The sequence below is a fragment of the Camelus ferus genome, chromosome 4 (genome assembly GCF_009834535.1).
Source record: "Camelus ferus isolate YT-003-E chromosome 4, BCGSAC_Cfer_1.0, whole genome shotgun sequence".
NCBI classification, from domain to species: Eukaryota; Metazoa; Chordata; class Mammalia; order Artiodactyla; family Camelidae; genus Camelus; species Camelus ferus.
In genome coordinates this window covers 46,179,521-46,195,461 of record NC_045699.1, presented here as the reverse complement: position 1 = coordinate 46,195,461, position 15,941 = coordinate 46,179,521, and the positions used below count along the sequence as shown (strand labels likewise).

Genomic DNA, 15,941 nt, shown 5'->3' with positions numbered 1-15,941 from the left:
TTTCTTCACAGCTCACTTCACTAACTAAAATGATCTTACTCATTTATCTCCTAATCAAATATGAAGTTCTCTGAGAGCAGGGAAACAGCTCCTAGAAGAGGACCCAGCCAGGGCAGACAGATATTTGTGGAATGTCATGTGAGTTGAGCATCCACTAACACGGAGGACATCCATGTGGCAGAATTTCTTGAAAAGCACCTCATTGGCATGCGGCCTTCCTCACGTCCAGTCTTACCGAGCTTGATGGCTAGGATGGTGGTCCCCATCCAGTCATCCATGGTCAAGGTTGCAGAGTTGGCTTCATCAGTCGGTTTGACCTAACAGATGCCGTGGTCGCAACTGCAGGGAAAGAATCACGTGATGCATCTTCCTCAGAAGGGGCCACACAGAGCTTCACGGCTCTCCTCTGGTGCCGACCCTCAGTATAGCCAGTTACCCATCTGCGTGTCCACCATGACTCCCCGTTACCGTGGTCAAAGAACTCTCAGCTTTCTTTCTTTGGTAGAACACACAGCAGCCCACGTGGTTAGGAAACTCAATTACTTGGGGACCGATGTTTCTGAGCAGTGTCGCCACCTTGGATTAGGGCCCAACGGTTTACCTCTTTTCCAGCTGAAATCATGTGACGTTGAGTATCTCTTCCTAAAGATTGGAAAGCTTCCTGGTGCTTGAAATCTTTTTTATTTCAGCTCTCTATTAAATGTGTTTAAATAAAAATCACTGATACCATTTACTGAGTGCCTGTTGAAGACCAGGAGCTGTGCTAGGTCTGTAACTCAGGTGTTCAGGAGCCTGCCCAAGGGAGCCCTGAACCCAGCTTTGTGATACTCAGATGCTGGCCGCCTTCCACTGCACTACCTGAAAAATCAAGGAGTTAGGAGGAGCTGCTATGGGTAAAAATAGCTACTGTGAGAGAAATAAAATATGACAGGTCTTCCTTCAAAGATGGACTAATTAGCTTTGTTTAAAAAGTAAAGGAGGTCGGGGGGAACCAAGATAGTAAAGGGAGAGTCTTCCTCATCCCCATCCTATATTCCACTCCTATGTTATTCCATCCAAGCTTTGAATATAATTGCATATTCTTTTTAAGTTAACTAATAAAGATTCTGCAGAATTTGTCCACGTTTTATATCTAGAAGTCTCTGGGATTCTTCAAAGCTTGGCAGGAGATGGGTGAATTAGTTAGATCTCTACCTTTGTCAAACAGAGAAATGTCCTGTGGACAGAACCTGCATCTTTTCCACCCATGCAAAGTGGTCCATTTGCATAAAAGTGATCCTTTTGGAAGATGTTCTCTGTTTTTCAATCATCCCTGGAAATAAAATCACAGCTCCTGTCTCACCTTACATTGAAGTGTTTTCACACTCCAGGGAATTGCTTACCATCACCTGAATATAGAATTTGGTGGGCGTTAGTTTCAAACTGATACTACTCGCAGCTGTCTGCAGGATTTCAAAATGGTGTCAAAGTGGCCTTAGAAGGTGTTTCTTGTTCTGAGAACACGTTGAGTGATTCTCTTTGTTCCGAAAGCCTCAGGGCCTCAGACTTTGGATTTCCACCCAGGGAAGCTAGGTACTTTCTGGTGATTTCTCCTGAGAATTGAGTGGGCTCCGTGGTACTGTCGGTGCCACTGCCTGATTGGGGACACAAGAGCGTGACTGCGTGCGTAAAGCAGTGTACCTTTAAGACACTTTCTTCTCTTAATTTCACATTAATGGAAAAAAAGGAAGAAATTTATTTCTGAATCAGAAACAATATGCTATAGTGAGGTTGCATGGGCATTAAAATCAAACTCGGATTGGAATCCACCAGCCTCACTTGCAGTGACCTTGGCATAACATCCCTCAATCTCAGTTTCTTGATCTGTAAAATCAGGATCATCCTCCTTCCACTCAAGCTTGTCATAAAGATTCATTGATATAACGTGTCGATTTCCTTGCAGGGTTGCAGAATTTTAGGTGCACCATAAATAGGCAAGGAGAGACCACGCCCCCTCTTTATTTATGTTCCTGATTTATTTAGCCCAGCGTGTGGAAGCCAGATACCAGCCAGCAAGGCAGATGCAGCAGATAATGCTGTCTTTCGCCCCCAGGGTCACTAATGAGGGGTGCTTAGCTGCCTGTGACACTAGTCAGGTCTCATTGGCTCAGGAAGCTTAATTTTGTGCTGCCCCATATCCCAGTTATAATTGGGGCTGATGTCACTGCTCAGGAAGAACTTAAAAAAACATTCTCTGTCCTGAGTAAGAAATACTAACCAAACTCTAGCCCCCTCTGGTCCTCCAGCCAAACAACCTCAGCAAAGCCCTCCATCTTTATGGGTGAGGCTTGGAAACAGAGCCAGGGCCAGGTTCCATGGGCTTCATCTCTGCCTCCATCTTTCCAGCACCCTGGAAGACCTTGTCCTGGAACAACACAGGGCACATGGGCATTTGATAGTCATGGTGATAATGATGATGTGTATCTCAGCTTTAATTTACATGTGTTGTTTCCATTATTGATTTTGTGCTCCTCAAACTTACGAGATAAATATCACAACCAGTTTAAAAACAATTCATTTAATTTTGCATCTGTGATCCAACAGGAGTCTATTCTTTATCCAGTAATAATAATCGCATTGTACAATTAACGAATTTCAGTTGAGATCAGTAGTGTTTGGGCTAATGTAGCATTTCTTCTTTGTTCTTGTTTGTCTTGTTTTGTTTTTAGGGTCAAGTTGTGTTCCGGAACGGGGAGAGAATGGGGACCATTAAGTTTACTCAATTTCAAGGTAGGCTTTTTGATGCTTATTCTTTCTAGTTGATGAATTCTATATTCAGGGATGTTGTGTTTATGCAATAAAATACATAAAAAGAAATGAAAGTACGATGTTCCAGGTAAGAGAAAGCAGAATCAATAGGAAACACTTCTCTGTGAAAACATTAGTTTCAACTTATTCGGAGTATTTTTTCTCAACTGCATTATTTCTCAGGCCTAGTCAAGTCTTTCCACGTGACCCAGGCTCACGAAAATATGGGGAGTGGCGGTTAAGTCAGTGCCAATATTCTGAGGGATCTTGCATTGTTTTAGTTTTTGATTACAGAAATTTTCAAACAGACCCTAAACCTGAGAGAACAGCATAGTGAACACCATGTACCCATCACCCGGCTTCAACTGTTTTCAACGCTTTGCCAACTGTGTTTTATCTTGACTCACCCCATTCCCCTGCCCCCCCCCCCGCTTTTTGCTGTAATATTTCAAAGAAGCTCCCAGACATTATCTCATTTCAATCTATAAATACTGAAGTATGCATTTCTACTAGATAAGGGCTTTTAAAAACATAACCACAATTCTATTATTGCACCCTAAGCATTTAACAAGTGTTAATATGCTTTATTCCCAGTCTATGTTGATCCTCTCCTTGTCTCAGAAATGACTCCCTAGCTTGGTTTGTTGGGGAGTCCACACAAGGTCCACTCATTGCATCTGGTTGATGTGCCTTTTTAGTCTCTTTTAATCTATACTCCTCCCACACACACTGTTTACAGACCATTTGGTTTTTTTAAGAAACCAGATCATTTGTCAGACTCTTCTGCTGTCAGAGTTGGAGGGGACCTCAGCAACCATCCAGACCCAGGTCCTCGTGTGATGAGGAGGAAACAGAGGCCCAGAGAGGGGCAGTGTCTTGTCAGAGCCCACAGGGCATCGGTGAAGAGCAGGGATGGGTGTTGTCCCTGGAGGAACCTCAGGTCAGCCCAGTATGGTCATTAGCAGGGTTGTTAGCCAGAACCATGAGACATCATGGTTAATGCATCATTAATGCAGTGTTTTTCAGCCTCTGACTGTTTCTAGAAAATCCAGAAACAAGGGCAGGGCCTTCTGTGTCCACTCACTTTGAGCAGATCCCAGAGTCATTGAGGGGAAAGCAAGAAATGAAATCAGGTTTTTCAGATTCATTCAGACGAATCCCAGCCGGATTCAGATCAATCAGGGCAGGTGTTCTTCGGCACCATCACCCTATAATGCAGTCTTGTAGGTTCACCCATTTGTCTTCCCGTGACAGGTAATTGAAACGCGTGTCAGCTCTCTGGTGTGCACAAAAGATGTAATTTTAGGCAAACGGAATTATTTTCCCATTTGTTAAGTCTTACTTCTTCATTGGTTGAACAAAGTAAGCATCTTGGCAAAGATACTTACTTTTTTTTTTTTTGAGTGATTGCAACTAAATTCTCTTGTCACATTTCCAGTTCTCAAATTATATCGTTCTAGGAGAATATTTTGTAAAATATTGATTGGCCAGTCACAGCTACAATTGCATGCCAATTTTATTGCCTTTTTTCCCCCCTGAATGTTAGGATGAGACACCAACTCCAGTGACTGGTTTTAGGTATTTATAAGGAAAATAGTGTAGCAAACAGTAGTTCAGAGGTGGGTTTGAAACCATCTGAGCTCAAATCGCTGTAGAACATCAGGCAAGTGACTTAACGTCTCTGAATCTCAATGTCCTCATCTGTAAAATAAGGATATGACCCTACCTACCTTCTTGGGACATGGGAAGAGCTAGGTGAGATAACACAGAGAAACATGTGCTTATATTTCTTGCTCAGTAAGTAGTAGTAGTTATTATTAGCATTTAGTCTAAATTATGACATTTTTCTGGAGAAAATCCACATTTTCTTGGTGTGTTGAAAGAAACCCTCTGCGTGCCTTTTTGTCTGCCTACCCCTTACGGCTGCTCCCAACACTTAATGACGTGTGGGGTGTCACATGGGGCAGGGCCAAAGAGATGACCTCGTCCCATGACTTCATGGTATAAATGGGGAAACTGAGGCCCAGGGAAGGGAAGTGATCTCCCCAGGGACATCCAGCTGGCTGGTGGCAGAGTGGGGACTGGACCTCGACTTTCCTCAAGTGCTGGCCTCCACGTGTTCACATGCATACCTATGCCCAAGTGTTCTCTCATCACCACGTTTGTGTCCAGCTTTTATTGGATGTCAGAGCTGAGTCTTGGAGATACTCCCATTTACGTGTTTTTAAAGCAGACATTGAGTCCTGTTGGCAGAGGGATGCTGCGCTAGGGGCATGTTCACATCAGCACAACAGTTTTCCAAATTCATAGAGTCTCAGAAGTACCTTGCTGCCAGGATGGAGGGGCATTGAATTATTGGGTAGCCTGTCCAGGCTGGGAGGGCTCCTGGTTGTCATCTTATTTCACAGAGGGGAAACTGAGGTTCAGATACGAGAAGGGACTTGCTGTAGGACAGTGAGTTCATCCCTTTTCTTTTCTGGGCTCCTGGTTCCCCTCCAAGAGGGGCTGGTCCAGACTCTGTCTTCTAGGACCTTCCAGGAATTTAGCCAGAGGGTGGGCCTGCCCCCTATCTTGGGTTTACTAGATCCTAAATTACCTCGCAAAAGGCTTCTAATCAGAGTCACCATGCTGTTTTTTTGCTGTGCCCTTCAAGCCCCCTCTCTCCTTATCTGTTCCTCTCTCCCTGGCCTCCTGCCCTCTTTTAAGAAGGGACAGTGGAACAGCAGAGCTGACTCACAAACAGCCAGCCCAGCAGTGGGGCTCCCTATGCAGGGTCTGCTCCTGAGCTCCCACCCAGACTGTCTCAGGGCTCACTGGTAGGATCTTGGAAGTTGGCCCATCTCACCCTCCTTCTGAAGACCTTGAAAGATGCTTTTTTGGCTTCTCATTTGCGAAGTTCCCGGTGCTTTCAAAACCCTTTTCCTGTAGTAGAGGAAGCATTTTATAGGAGGCTCTGTTAAGTCCTTTGTAAAACTAAAAGCAGATTAATTGGACATGGGAGGGAGTTTGGGGGAGAAGACTAAAAGGGGAGCCAGGAATCCACGGTCCTGCTCTTTTTGACTCCAGAGTGATGGGATTGGTATTGCAAGGGCCTGGCACTCAGTAAGCCCCAGGTACAAATTTATTGAATTAATTTGGAGATTTAAGCCCTGAATTTAAGCCCTTGCTCTGAAGCTTACCAGCAGTGTGACCCTGGGAAAGTTGCTTTATCTCCCTAATCCTCAATTTCCTCCTCTGGAAAGTGGGATGACACTAATGCCAGCCCTGCCTGTCCCCTGGGGCTGGTGTGGGGGCCAAATGAGATTTTGCTCCATAAACCCTCGAGTGCTGGGAAGCTAGTCACGTCACTAGCATGCTGCCTGGCTCCTGGCTGGCTCTTGGTGAATGTTTACTGAATTGATTAGTGATATGGCTCTTAGAAATCTGAGAGCATGTTCATTTACTTGTGGTTTCCAGTGGCTTGAATCAAGTCAGGATGTCTGGCAAACAGCAGTTGGTCTTGACAACAGGCATGTGAACTGAAGCTACTTCACGATGGTGGCCGTTGTTGTTCATGGAGAAATAGCCTTTTTTGCAAACTTAGGAGTGCTGGATAGACAGAACCACTCTAAAATAACGTGCCAGGGCTGGCCCCATGGTCCCTCTTGAGGCATTTTGAATCCAGAGAGGTCTCCAGAGCCCTAAGCATGACCTTCCTCACTCCCAGCTTCCCTCCATTTTCAAGGCTTCCCAGCGCGCTTACCTCCCAACAGGACAATCCTAGAGGGTCGATGCAGCGGATGCCATCAGTCTCTCACCCATAGTCCCTGAGCATCCGTGGTTCCAAACAAGCATCTTATTAAGAGTACCTTCACCTCTCACCCTGTACGAAGAGCAAGACAGGTATTCAGGGAGTTAATGCTTCCCTGTCAGCCCTCAGCCAGAGATGGATGAGAAGTGGAGGATAAATCCCCCAGCGTCCTTTCCCCTTGGGTAGAAACTCCCAAGAACTCCAAGGAGTGTTCTCCTCTGTTTCCAGAGGTCCCCTGGGATTGAGCCTCAGTTGGCCGCTGAGAAATCTGCTCATTAACGCACCTTGCCCTGGCTCCCTTCCCTTCCCTGTCTTACCTCCCCAGGCCCCTATCAGTGTGTTCAAGGATCACCTCTAAATAAATTACATGCATTCTTACTCTTGTCCAGGCGCCATACCTGAGGGACCCACCCATGGCAGTAGGTAAGGCAGGTACTAGCATCCCCCAGCCACACACTTAGGGTACAGTGGGCCTAACCCACTTTCAACTCCCAAGTTCAGTACCGCTCCCCCACGCCATCGCTAACTTCCACCAAACCACGTGTAGATGGGGATGAATACCAAGGAATTGGCTTTTTTTTCCCCTTAAGAGAAAAAAAAAATTCATGTTACTAACGAAGTCTAAACATGGCTCAGAATTTGCAGCAGGGAAGGAAGTTGAGTGAAACCATGATTAGAGCCTTGTTTGTGCTGTTCTTGGTGAAATCTCAGCATCTGCCACTCTAACTCCCTGTGCCTGCCTTCATTAGGACTGTTTGTGAGCATCTCAGTGAATGATAATCTGCTTGAATTTCACACTGCTTCTGTGCAACATAAAGGACTCAGACTTTGGAGTTTTATCCATCGGCATTTGAAGGGGTGGGGTCTTCCACTGCTCTAACAGTGTAACTGTCATTCAGAAGATACCTAGTGAAATGTAGGCTTGCCCCCCACCCCCACCATTTGCAGACATTAATTACCTTTTGGTCTTCAGGGTAAAAGATACGGTTCTATTCAGTGCGCATTTCCTGAGCATCTGCCAGGCGCTTTACCAAGTCCTCCCGGGAAGCCAAGTTGAATAAGATACAGTCCCTGCCTCCCCTCACCCCCGGCAAGGGCTTCATAATCTCTCTGGCCAAGTGCCAGGGCCTATAAAAGCAGGAAGATAATTTCCCAGAACCTACTAGAAAACTTTTGGAGCTAGTTTGACTCTAGTTTGAGACTCTTCAGGCTGATTTTTAATACCCTTTTCCTTCTATGAAGGCATATATTATAGCTCTCTTCACTAAGCCATGGGTCTGGAAAGGCCAGTTTGTCGTACTGCCACTCAACTTGATGTAGTTAGGAGTAAGCCCACTACCCTGCAGGACACACGGGCAGGGGTGTGGGTCAGCAGGAATGGAAGGACACATGTGAATACGGGCTCTTTCAGGCTGGGAGTTGGACTCTGACCTTGATACCTCCTAGCCCTCATGATCCAAGGCTTACCTTTCAGGGAGCCCAAGAAAGGTGGCCTGGAGACAGAATTATTGAGCAGACCTTGTCTTTCATTGAGCAATAGACTCTCTATGTTGAAGGACTTTCCTTTACATGACTCCCCTTTACAGCATTGCCTCTACTTGAATGCCTCCAGTGATGGAGAGCTCACCTCTTCTCATGTGAGAAGTACATGAGCTTTAAAGCAGACATGCCTAATCATTGCTAGCCAGGCACTGTGGCTTAATCTCTCTGAGCCATCATTTCAGCACTTATTTTAAAATAGTGAAATAAAAGGTGATCCTTTTCCTTTTGAGAGTGATGGTGAGAATCCAATGACATGAGGCTATGAATGACCCAGGCTTGGTGACTGGCACAGAGAAGAGCCGTGACAACTGTGGGCTTCCTTCTCCTCTCTGGAACTCTTCACAATGATCCCAGACTTACCCCCTCCAGAATTTCTTGAACAAAGTGCCATCTTGCTTCCTCAGGACACATTTCACACTCCTCATTTCATGGGATGTTGTTATCATTGGTCCATGAAAGCCCCTCTTGTTTGTTTATCCCTTTATTTCCCTCATTTATTCTCATTCTCCACTCCTACCTCCCCCCATGAAAGGCAAACACTCTAAGTGTTTAATGCTGATGTTGTCTTTGTATGTGTCCTTGCAAAGTGTGTGTTGCTGTTTTGTGTGCCTATTTTTGAATTTACGTCGACGCAACTGGATTATATACCTTTTCCTGTTTCTTTGTCCCCATTCAGCCCTTCATTTTTGAGGTGCCTCCATTATCCTGTGTGTACATCTAGGCCGTGGCTTTCACTGCTCACTCCACAGGGCACATCCCTCCACTCTCCAGGGACAGCCACCCAGGTCACCTTCACCTCCCTGCCTCCATGAATATGAGTGTCCTTGTACATCTTCCTTTATGAACCCAACTGGACATTTCTTGAGGACAAATGCCCATGAGCTGAATTGTTGGGTCAGAGGGTATGTCAACACTGAACAGGCCTAAAATCTGCCGAATGTCTCCTGGGGATGCCCATACCCACCTCCACTCCCACCAGCATGAGGAGTCCTGTGTCCCTACCTCCCACCCACCCTGGATGGTTTCCGGCTCTCATTTTCTGTCAGTCTTAAAGTATAAATTAATATTATATTGTAGTTTTAAATATCATTTTTCTGATTGCTGATGAGTTTGGACATTTCTTCCTGTGCTTGTTAGCCATTTGTTAATTGTCTGTTCTGATCCTCTGACCACTTTTATTTTGAAGATTTTTCTTTTTTCCTTGATTTGCAAGAGTTCCTTACATAATCTCGATTTCAATCCTTGTTGGCTTTAGGCTTTGCAAATATCTTCTCCGATTTGGTCCCTTGGTCCATTGTCTCAACTTAAAGACCTTGGTGAACAGTTCTTAATTTTGATGTATTGTTTTGTTTTTTGGTCCCATGGTTTGGGCTTTTGAAGTTTCTCAACAGTCATATCCTGGCACCCACATGCCAGGTCCTGGCTGGGCACAGGGGGTATAGAGATGGGTAAGACACAGCCCCTGCCCTCAGGGAGCCCCTAGTTCAGTGGGGAGCAGATATAGGGCCCCAGCTAAGTGTGATATGTCATAAGGGCATTCAGAGGAGGGGCACTTGGCTCCACCTGGCAGATTCTAGGAAGGCTACCTGGGAGAGGTGGCATCTGAGATGAATTCTGAAGGATGAGTGGGAGTTAGCCAAGAGGAAGAGAACAAAGCTGTTTTCTGTGCAAATAACCTATTGTATTTATCTGGATCCTGTATCCCCTCAGGTACTTAGCTTTTGCCTTGGGCCAGTTTGCATAAATCAGTAAACAACTCTTACCTTTGGCAGGATTATTATACACTGGGGGCATTTGGCCAGAGTCCACCTGGCCTGTTAAAAATCTCAAAACAAGGGGCAATGAAGTTAACTTATTGAAAATGTGGCAGTGGATGCTGTTTGTGGAAATAGAGACAAGTGTAGAGGAGGCTCCAAGTGACCAGACTGAAGGTGTGTGTGGATGGGAGTGAAAAATCATTTCCTGAGGAATGGCTGGCCAGCTCAGAGAAAAGCAGAATCAAGGCCCGAAATCGCTGAGTTCCCACCTCTGAAGAACAGCGAGGAGCAGGAGTCACTGTGGTGTGTGGCCCCAGGCAGAGCCAGGACCGTGAGGGAAGTCTCAGGGAGCAGGCTTCTGCTTGGACTGAGGGAGACCCTTCAAAGCATTTGCAGAATCATGGAACCAGAGCCGGAGGGCACAGAGATTTCCCCATCTGGCCCACTCACTGTATCAAGACCTGGGCAGGGGATGTCACTTCCCTGGGGCTCCTTACTGAGGAAATGGCAAAGCCAAAACTCACTGCAAGGGTCCTGTCCTCCAGCCAGAGCTCTTTCCTATCCCTGAGACTGGGATTTTGATAGGGAGTCCTAGAATGGCATGATTTTAAAGAATCTTTGATTTTTCATCGAGCCAAGATTGTCTTTTGTTTTATACCTCAGAGTTATACGTTGAGTCTATGTTTGCAAGAACAATTCAACTTTAAAGCACACATATACTTCCCTCAGTCCAGGTCTAGAGCCAGCTGAGGAAGAATGAATATTTGGGGGTGGGGAGCCCAGGAAGCAGGATGTGGGGACCCAGCTAAAACAGGAGGTTGTTGACCCTACAACTAGTTCTCCTGCCTGGGTGTGTGCGGGGCAAGGGGGAGGCAGGATCACTCTGTGACTGAAGCAGTTCCCAGACTCTTTATTATTTGACAGTATTTTGAGCCTCCGAGAACAGAAAGTGTCAGCACTGGGGAGTCCTAATGATGCGGTTCTCAACCCTAGCTGTGCATTAGCATCAGCTTCAGGAACTTTTAAAAATACTGCCACCCAGGATCCACTCCTCTACCTCCAAGGGGTTTTATATAATGGGTCCATGTTGGGACCCAGGCATCTGAATTTTCTAGAAGTTCCCCAGGTGACTCTAGTGTCTGGCCAGGGCTGAGAACCATTGGAGCCCCTGCCGTACAATTTGCAGATGGAGAAAATGAGGCCCAGAGAAAAGGAATGGTTGGCCCAGGGTCACACAGTGAGTCAGTAGCATCCTACAGCAGGGCTTGTGGGGCAGGGAGGCCAGCCAGTGACAGACCCAGTGCCGTAGCCCCCTTCCTTCTGCTCTGTTCCCCTCCCCATCCTCAGGCATCCTCCGTCTAGTCCAGCCACAAGTCCCTTGGTCCACAATCCGCAAGGCCCAGGCTGTATCCAAATAAGTGGTTGATGTTTGCACAACAGAGTTAGTTACCGAGGAACCCAAGTGTTAAAAGTTTTAAGTGCCAATCCCCTATCATGGTCACCACCTGGCTGGGTAGTGAGTGAATGGAAGAGCAGAGGGGACACCATCCTTCCCCTGCAGACCCAGGAGGGCCTTGGGCAGAATGCAGGGGATAGGACCCTATGCTGCCCGGGACCTCAGAAGTCAGACTTCAGGTTCTTCTCAAGAACTGACCAGGTGACAAGAATCATAAGGAAGGCCTGGGCACACCTAGAGCATGGCTCCAACCAGGGAAACTGTCACCCAGTGTCCTGGACCCACAGCAACTCAAGTACTCGGAGGAGAAGAACAGTACTCAGGGAAGGATTCCTGGAAAAGGTGGATACAATTTGGGCACGTTGGTTTGGTAGAGAGAAGGAAAAGCTACCTTCCAAGCAGAGGGACCATTGTGGGGAATGATGGCAGTAAGAAAATACAGGGAGTGTTTGGAGACCTCACAGTTACTTTTATCATGACTCAAATAATTAACTACAATTTATCGAACGCTTACTATGAGTTGGGTCTCAAGCCAGAAACTTCCTATAGTCTCCTCTTTAGTCCTCATAGGGGCTCTGAAATTCCCCATTTTACAGTTACAGCCACTCACTCATGGGGCACAGGCTGGAAAGGAAATATCTATAAATGGGAATAATTTTACCCACCTGCTAGTGCTGGGTGAGGCTCCAGTCACTCAACTACAAGGTCAGAGATTATGACTTATTTTTTCATCTTATTTCTTCAGCGCAGAGCCTGGCACATAACAGGCACCCAATCAATGTTTCTTGAATGAACGAATAAATTAAGTGATTACCCTTAAACTAAGGGATTTAGCATAAACATCCTTCAGCATCCAGATGTCCAACGTCACTCAGTCAAGGATGAGGATGTAAGCTAACCTTCTACCACCTGTGCTGCTGCTTTCGAGGGGTTCTTTATTGAGCTGGGCCTGGCATGCAGTAGGCACTCAGTAAATGTGGACTGAATGGCTGGCAGCCCTGCTCAGTATGGGCAGGAAAAGTGCTCTGAATTCAGAACTAGGGCACCCAAGTTCAGGTGCCCACTTGTTTGCTGCCCACCGTGTGGCTCTGAGCATTCACTTAACGGAAGTGAGGTTCCTCCCTCACCTACAGACTGCGGCAAGTTATGCTGAGTAGATTCATGGTTTGCTGTGAGTCTTAAATGCAGGACTGTGTGAAGCCCCTCTATGAGCCTCCAAGCGCTGCCCCCAAGGAGAGATTATGGTGATTATGGTCCTCGTGGGAAGCTGAGGATTATTTTGGTGGCATGCAATAGATGGTAGAGTGGGGCGTGTGAGTCAGAGGGGAGGGCTGTGTGGCTGGGGGTGCGGTGAGGTGCCAGCCACACCACTTCCCAGCTCCTGATGATGATTTATTCCAATCAGCCTGCATATTTCATGTGCTGCCTCCCCACACCAAATAAATAAATCAGGGCCTCCTCCTCTGAACAGTAGGAGCTGACTGGGGCTGAGACTTCAAAAGGCAGAGCAGGGATGCTGGAGCTCCCAGCAGAGTCTGCTAATGTGACATTTAGGATCTGGGTGACCCCGGCAAGCGACAGCCGCCTGCACAGTGTGACGCCTCCCAAATGGTGGGGAGACCTTTTCTAGGAGAAGGAAGTGACTTTTACAGCCCTATTTTCTACCCCACACTCAAAGGAACATAGGCAGAAGTGTGGCCTATGGGATTCCCTGTTCCGTTTCCTGAATGTTTATAAGAAACCAGCAGTTCACCTGCATCTCTGCAAAGAAATTCACTTAAAGCCAGAACCCTAGCAGGCAGCTTTTCTGGGCACATGCCTGGAACTCCTGCTGCTGTGTCGCTTTATAACCACTGGGCATTTTGAGGACCAGGGTCTGCAGCTCTGGAGACCTGCCTGCCCCACAGGTAGACAGGTGGGCATCTCTCTCTCTCTAGTGATTGCACTCAGGTGGCCTATGGAGGGAGGAGTTCAGCACAGAGCTGTCACCTCTCACAGGTCCCATCAAGGCAACCCTGTCAGGGAAGAGCATGGACTGTGGGAAGTCCTGGGTTTGAACCTGGGCTCTGCTCTTAGTATTGGTGGGGCCCTGGGCAAAGCTACAATCTGCCTGAGCCTCAGTTTCCTCATCTGTAAAGTGGGACTGAAACCAGCTACTCCACACAATTGTGAGACCTAAACAAGAAAAGACACCTGAAGGTGGATCCCCTTGGCCCTCCCCACACACTCACCAACCCTGTCCAAGCCTGCTCTGCCACAGGGGCTCCACCCTCTACTCCTTGCCTTTGGCTCTCTGCCCTTAACCCCACCTTTCCCTGAATCAGCTTCATCTGTGGTCACCAGTATTCCCCCACAAGCCTTGAATAGACCCCGTGTTCAAGAGGCGTCTTGTCCCCGTCTCTTGTCCTCGTGTGGCATTGATGGCCAGGTCCACTGTGAAAGCATCCCTTTCCTTGTCTCCCATGATGCCGGCTCTCTCTTGGCATCCTGCTCCCAGAGTTCTGGCCACTCCTTCCCAGTCTCTTTGCAGCATCCTTGCTCTGCTCGCCCGGAGGTTGGCGCTCCCCAGGGTACTCCCCTTGGTCCTCTCCTCTTCTCGCTTGGCACTGTCCCTGGGGATCTCCTCCCTGACCCCTGCTCCAACTCCCAGCTTACGTGCTGATGGCCCCAACCCTTTCTCCCCAGCCCAGACCACTCCCCCTGCTCCAGACCCAAGGATGTCTCCATCCTGGTGATCCACAGGCACCTCAGACTCAGCACATCCAGAACTTGTCATCTTCCCACCTTCTTCCTAGGTTTCCCACTCAGGGAATGACACCTGAGCCCCCAAGTCACTTGCTTCACTCCCCTGTCCCTCATTTCCCTCACCAACTGATCACCCAGTCGTTCAGATTTTACCTGAAACTGGAAAAAAGAAACTTTCGTCAAATCTAATTCCCACTGTGCCATTCCTCCTGCCACTACCCTGAGCCAGTCCTCATCATCTTTGTCCCTGGCAGTGACTGAAACAGTGACCTAAACCCACCAACAGAATAGTATCAAGGATGAAGATAAATTCAAATGTATCACTTGGGTTTGAGAATACACCTGAATAAATGCATATGGAGGAACCAAGGAACAGGAGCATATGAAGGAGACTTTGTGTTTGGTGGGACACAGCAAAGCAATGGGGCCTCTGAAAGATGGGAATTTCACCTTAGGATACGTTAATAGGAATATAATGTGCAGACCGAAAGAGGAGATGATCCCTTCTGCTTGCTGCTGAACAGGTCATGCCTAAAGTGCGTTGGTCAGTCATTGGTCTACACTCTGTCAGACAGTGACACTGTGGGGTGTGGCCCAAATTGGGGCCCGGATCAGCTGGAAAATAGAAAAGATGTTCAGTAAGGTGGAGTTGGGGGTTAGTGCCAGAGGGATGATCTGTTCTTGTCTTCAAGTCTCTAGGGCTCTCCTGAGGCAGAGGGAGATGGTCTGTGTGGTCCTAGAGGGCAGAGCCAGATGACCAGGGAAAGTTACAGAGAGATGATTCAGCTCAATGACCCAGGAGAGACTTGGAAACAGGCAGATGGGGGAGTAGGCTTCCCATCCATAGATGTACAGCAAAGAACAGATGACCGGTTGATGAGACAATGTGAGAGAGTGTTTGTTCCAACTTACATCAGGTTGGAGGTTTTGTGATTCTACCTAGAAGAGGCACTGGGAAAGGAAAAGGCTGCAAGAATGTATCCAGGGCCTGTGGAGAAGCAAGAGCTGGGACAGGACACCCAGACACAAACACAGGACTCAGATCTCACCAGCCACTGTCTCTTGTTCCCCACAGACAGAAGGGAGGTGAAGGTGGGAGAATACAACGCTGTGGCTGACACGCTGGAGATCATCAACGACACCATTAGGTTCCAAGGTAAGGCAGGTGGGCTTCTTGGAGGAGAGGGCCTGCTCGGTGCTCCCAGGCCTTGATATTGTCTGAGAGTTGGGGACAAGCTCAGAATCTTTGGCTTCATGCAGAAGAGGGAACATCCTCTCCTCTCAGTCCATGCACTCACTCACTGAGGGCAGGGCCCCATCACTCAAGTGGGAGCTGGGTTCCAGCTCCTTGGTTGGGTCACTGGAATTTGCATGTAGTGCTGGCTCTCACCAAGGCATCTGTGTTTAAACCTTTGAATGGCCAGGAATAATTCTTTTTAAATGTGGCCCAGGTAAATTTCACTCTGTCCCCTCCTCTGGGAAAATACGTGGATAGGCTGGTGATAAGGCTTTTTCACCTGCTGCTCTCCCTGGAAAACCATTCTCTCTCTTCTTCTGCTGGAGAATGCCTCCTTAGCCTCTAGAACCAGATCAAATGACCCCTCCTCTGTTCAGCCTTGTCTCATGACCTCCAATCTAGCTAATGGCTCCCTTCTCTTTGCTTCCACAGTCTTTGTCTCTACCTCTCCCATATCACTTTGCATTGAAATTAGTAGTTTATTGGACCATGAGCTCCCTGACTGGATCCTATTTGACTTTAAATTCCTGCCACCAGCCAGGGTCTGGCACATGTTGGGGGCTCAGTGATATGTGATGAAAAAATGAATACACGATGGATCAAGAAAATGGTTGAGTGGGTGGGTGA

The 15,941-nt window shown here is 47.4% G+C and overlaps 1 protein-coding gene across 3 annotated transcripts in view; it reads left to right on the top strand.

Annotated features, from left to right (window-relative positions):
- GABBR2 (gamma-aminobutyric acid type B receptor subunit 2) overlaps positions 1-15,941 on the top strand; it is a 352,698-nt gene that overhangs the window by 255,973 nt on the left and 80,784 nt on the right. For all 3 annotated transcript variants that reach the window (XM_014559751.2, XM_006185246.3, XM_032478052.1), the window contains 2 exons: positions 2,709-2,769; positions 15,153-15,233. In XM_014559751.2, the coding sequence (XP_014415237.1) occupies positions 2,709-2,769; positions 15,153-15,233 (142 nt within the window). The remainder of the gene's footprint in view (positions 1-2,708; positions 2,770-15,152; positions 15,234-15,941) is intronic.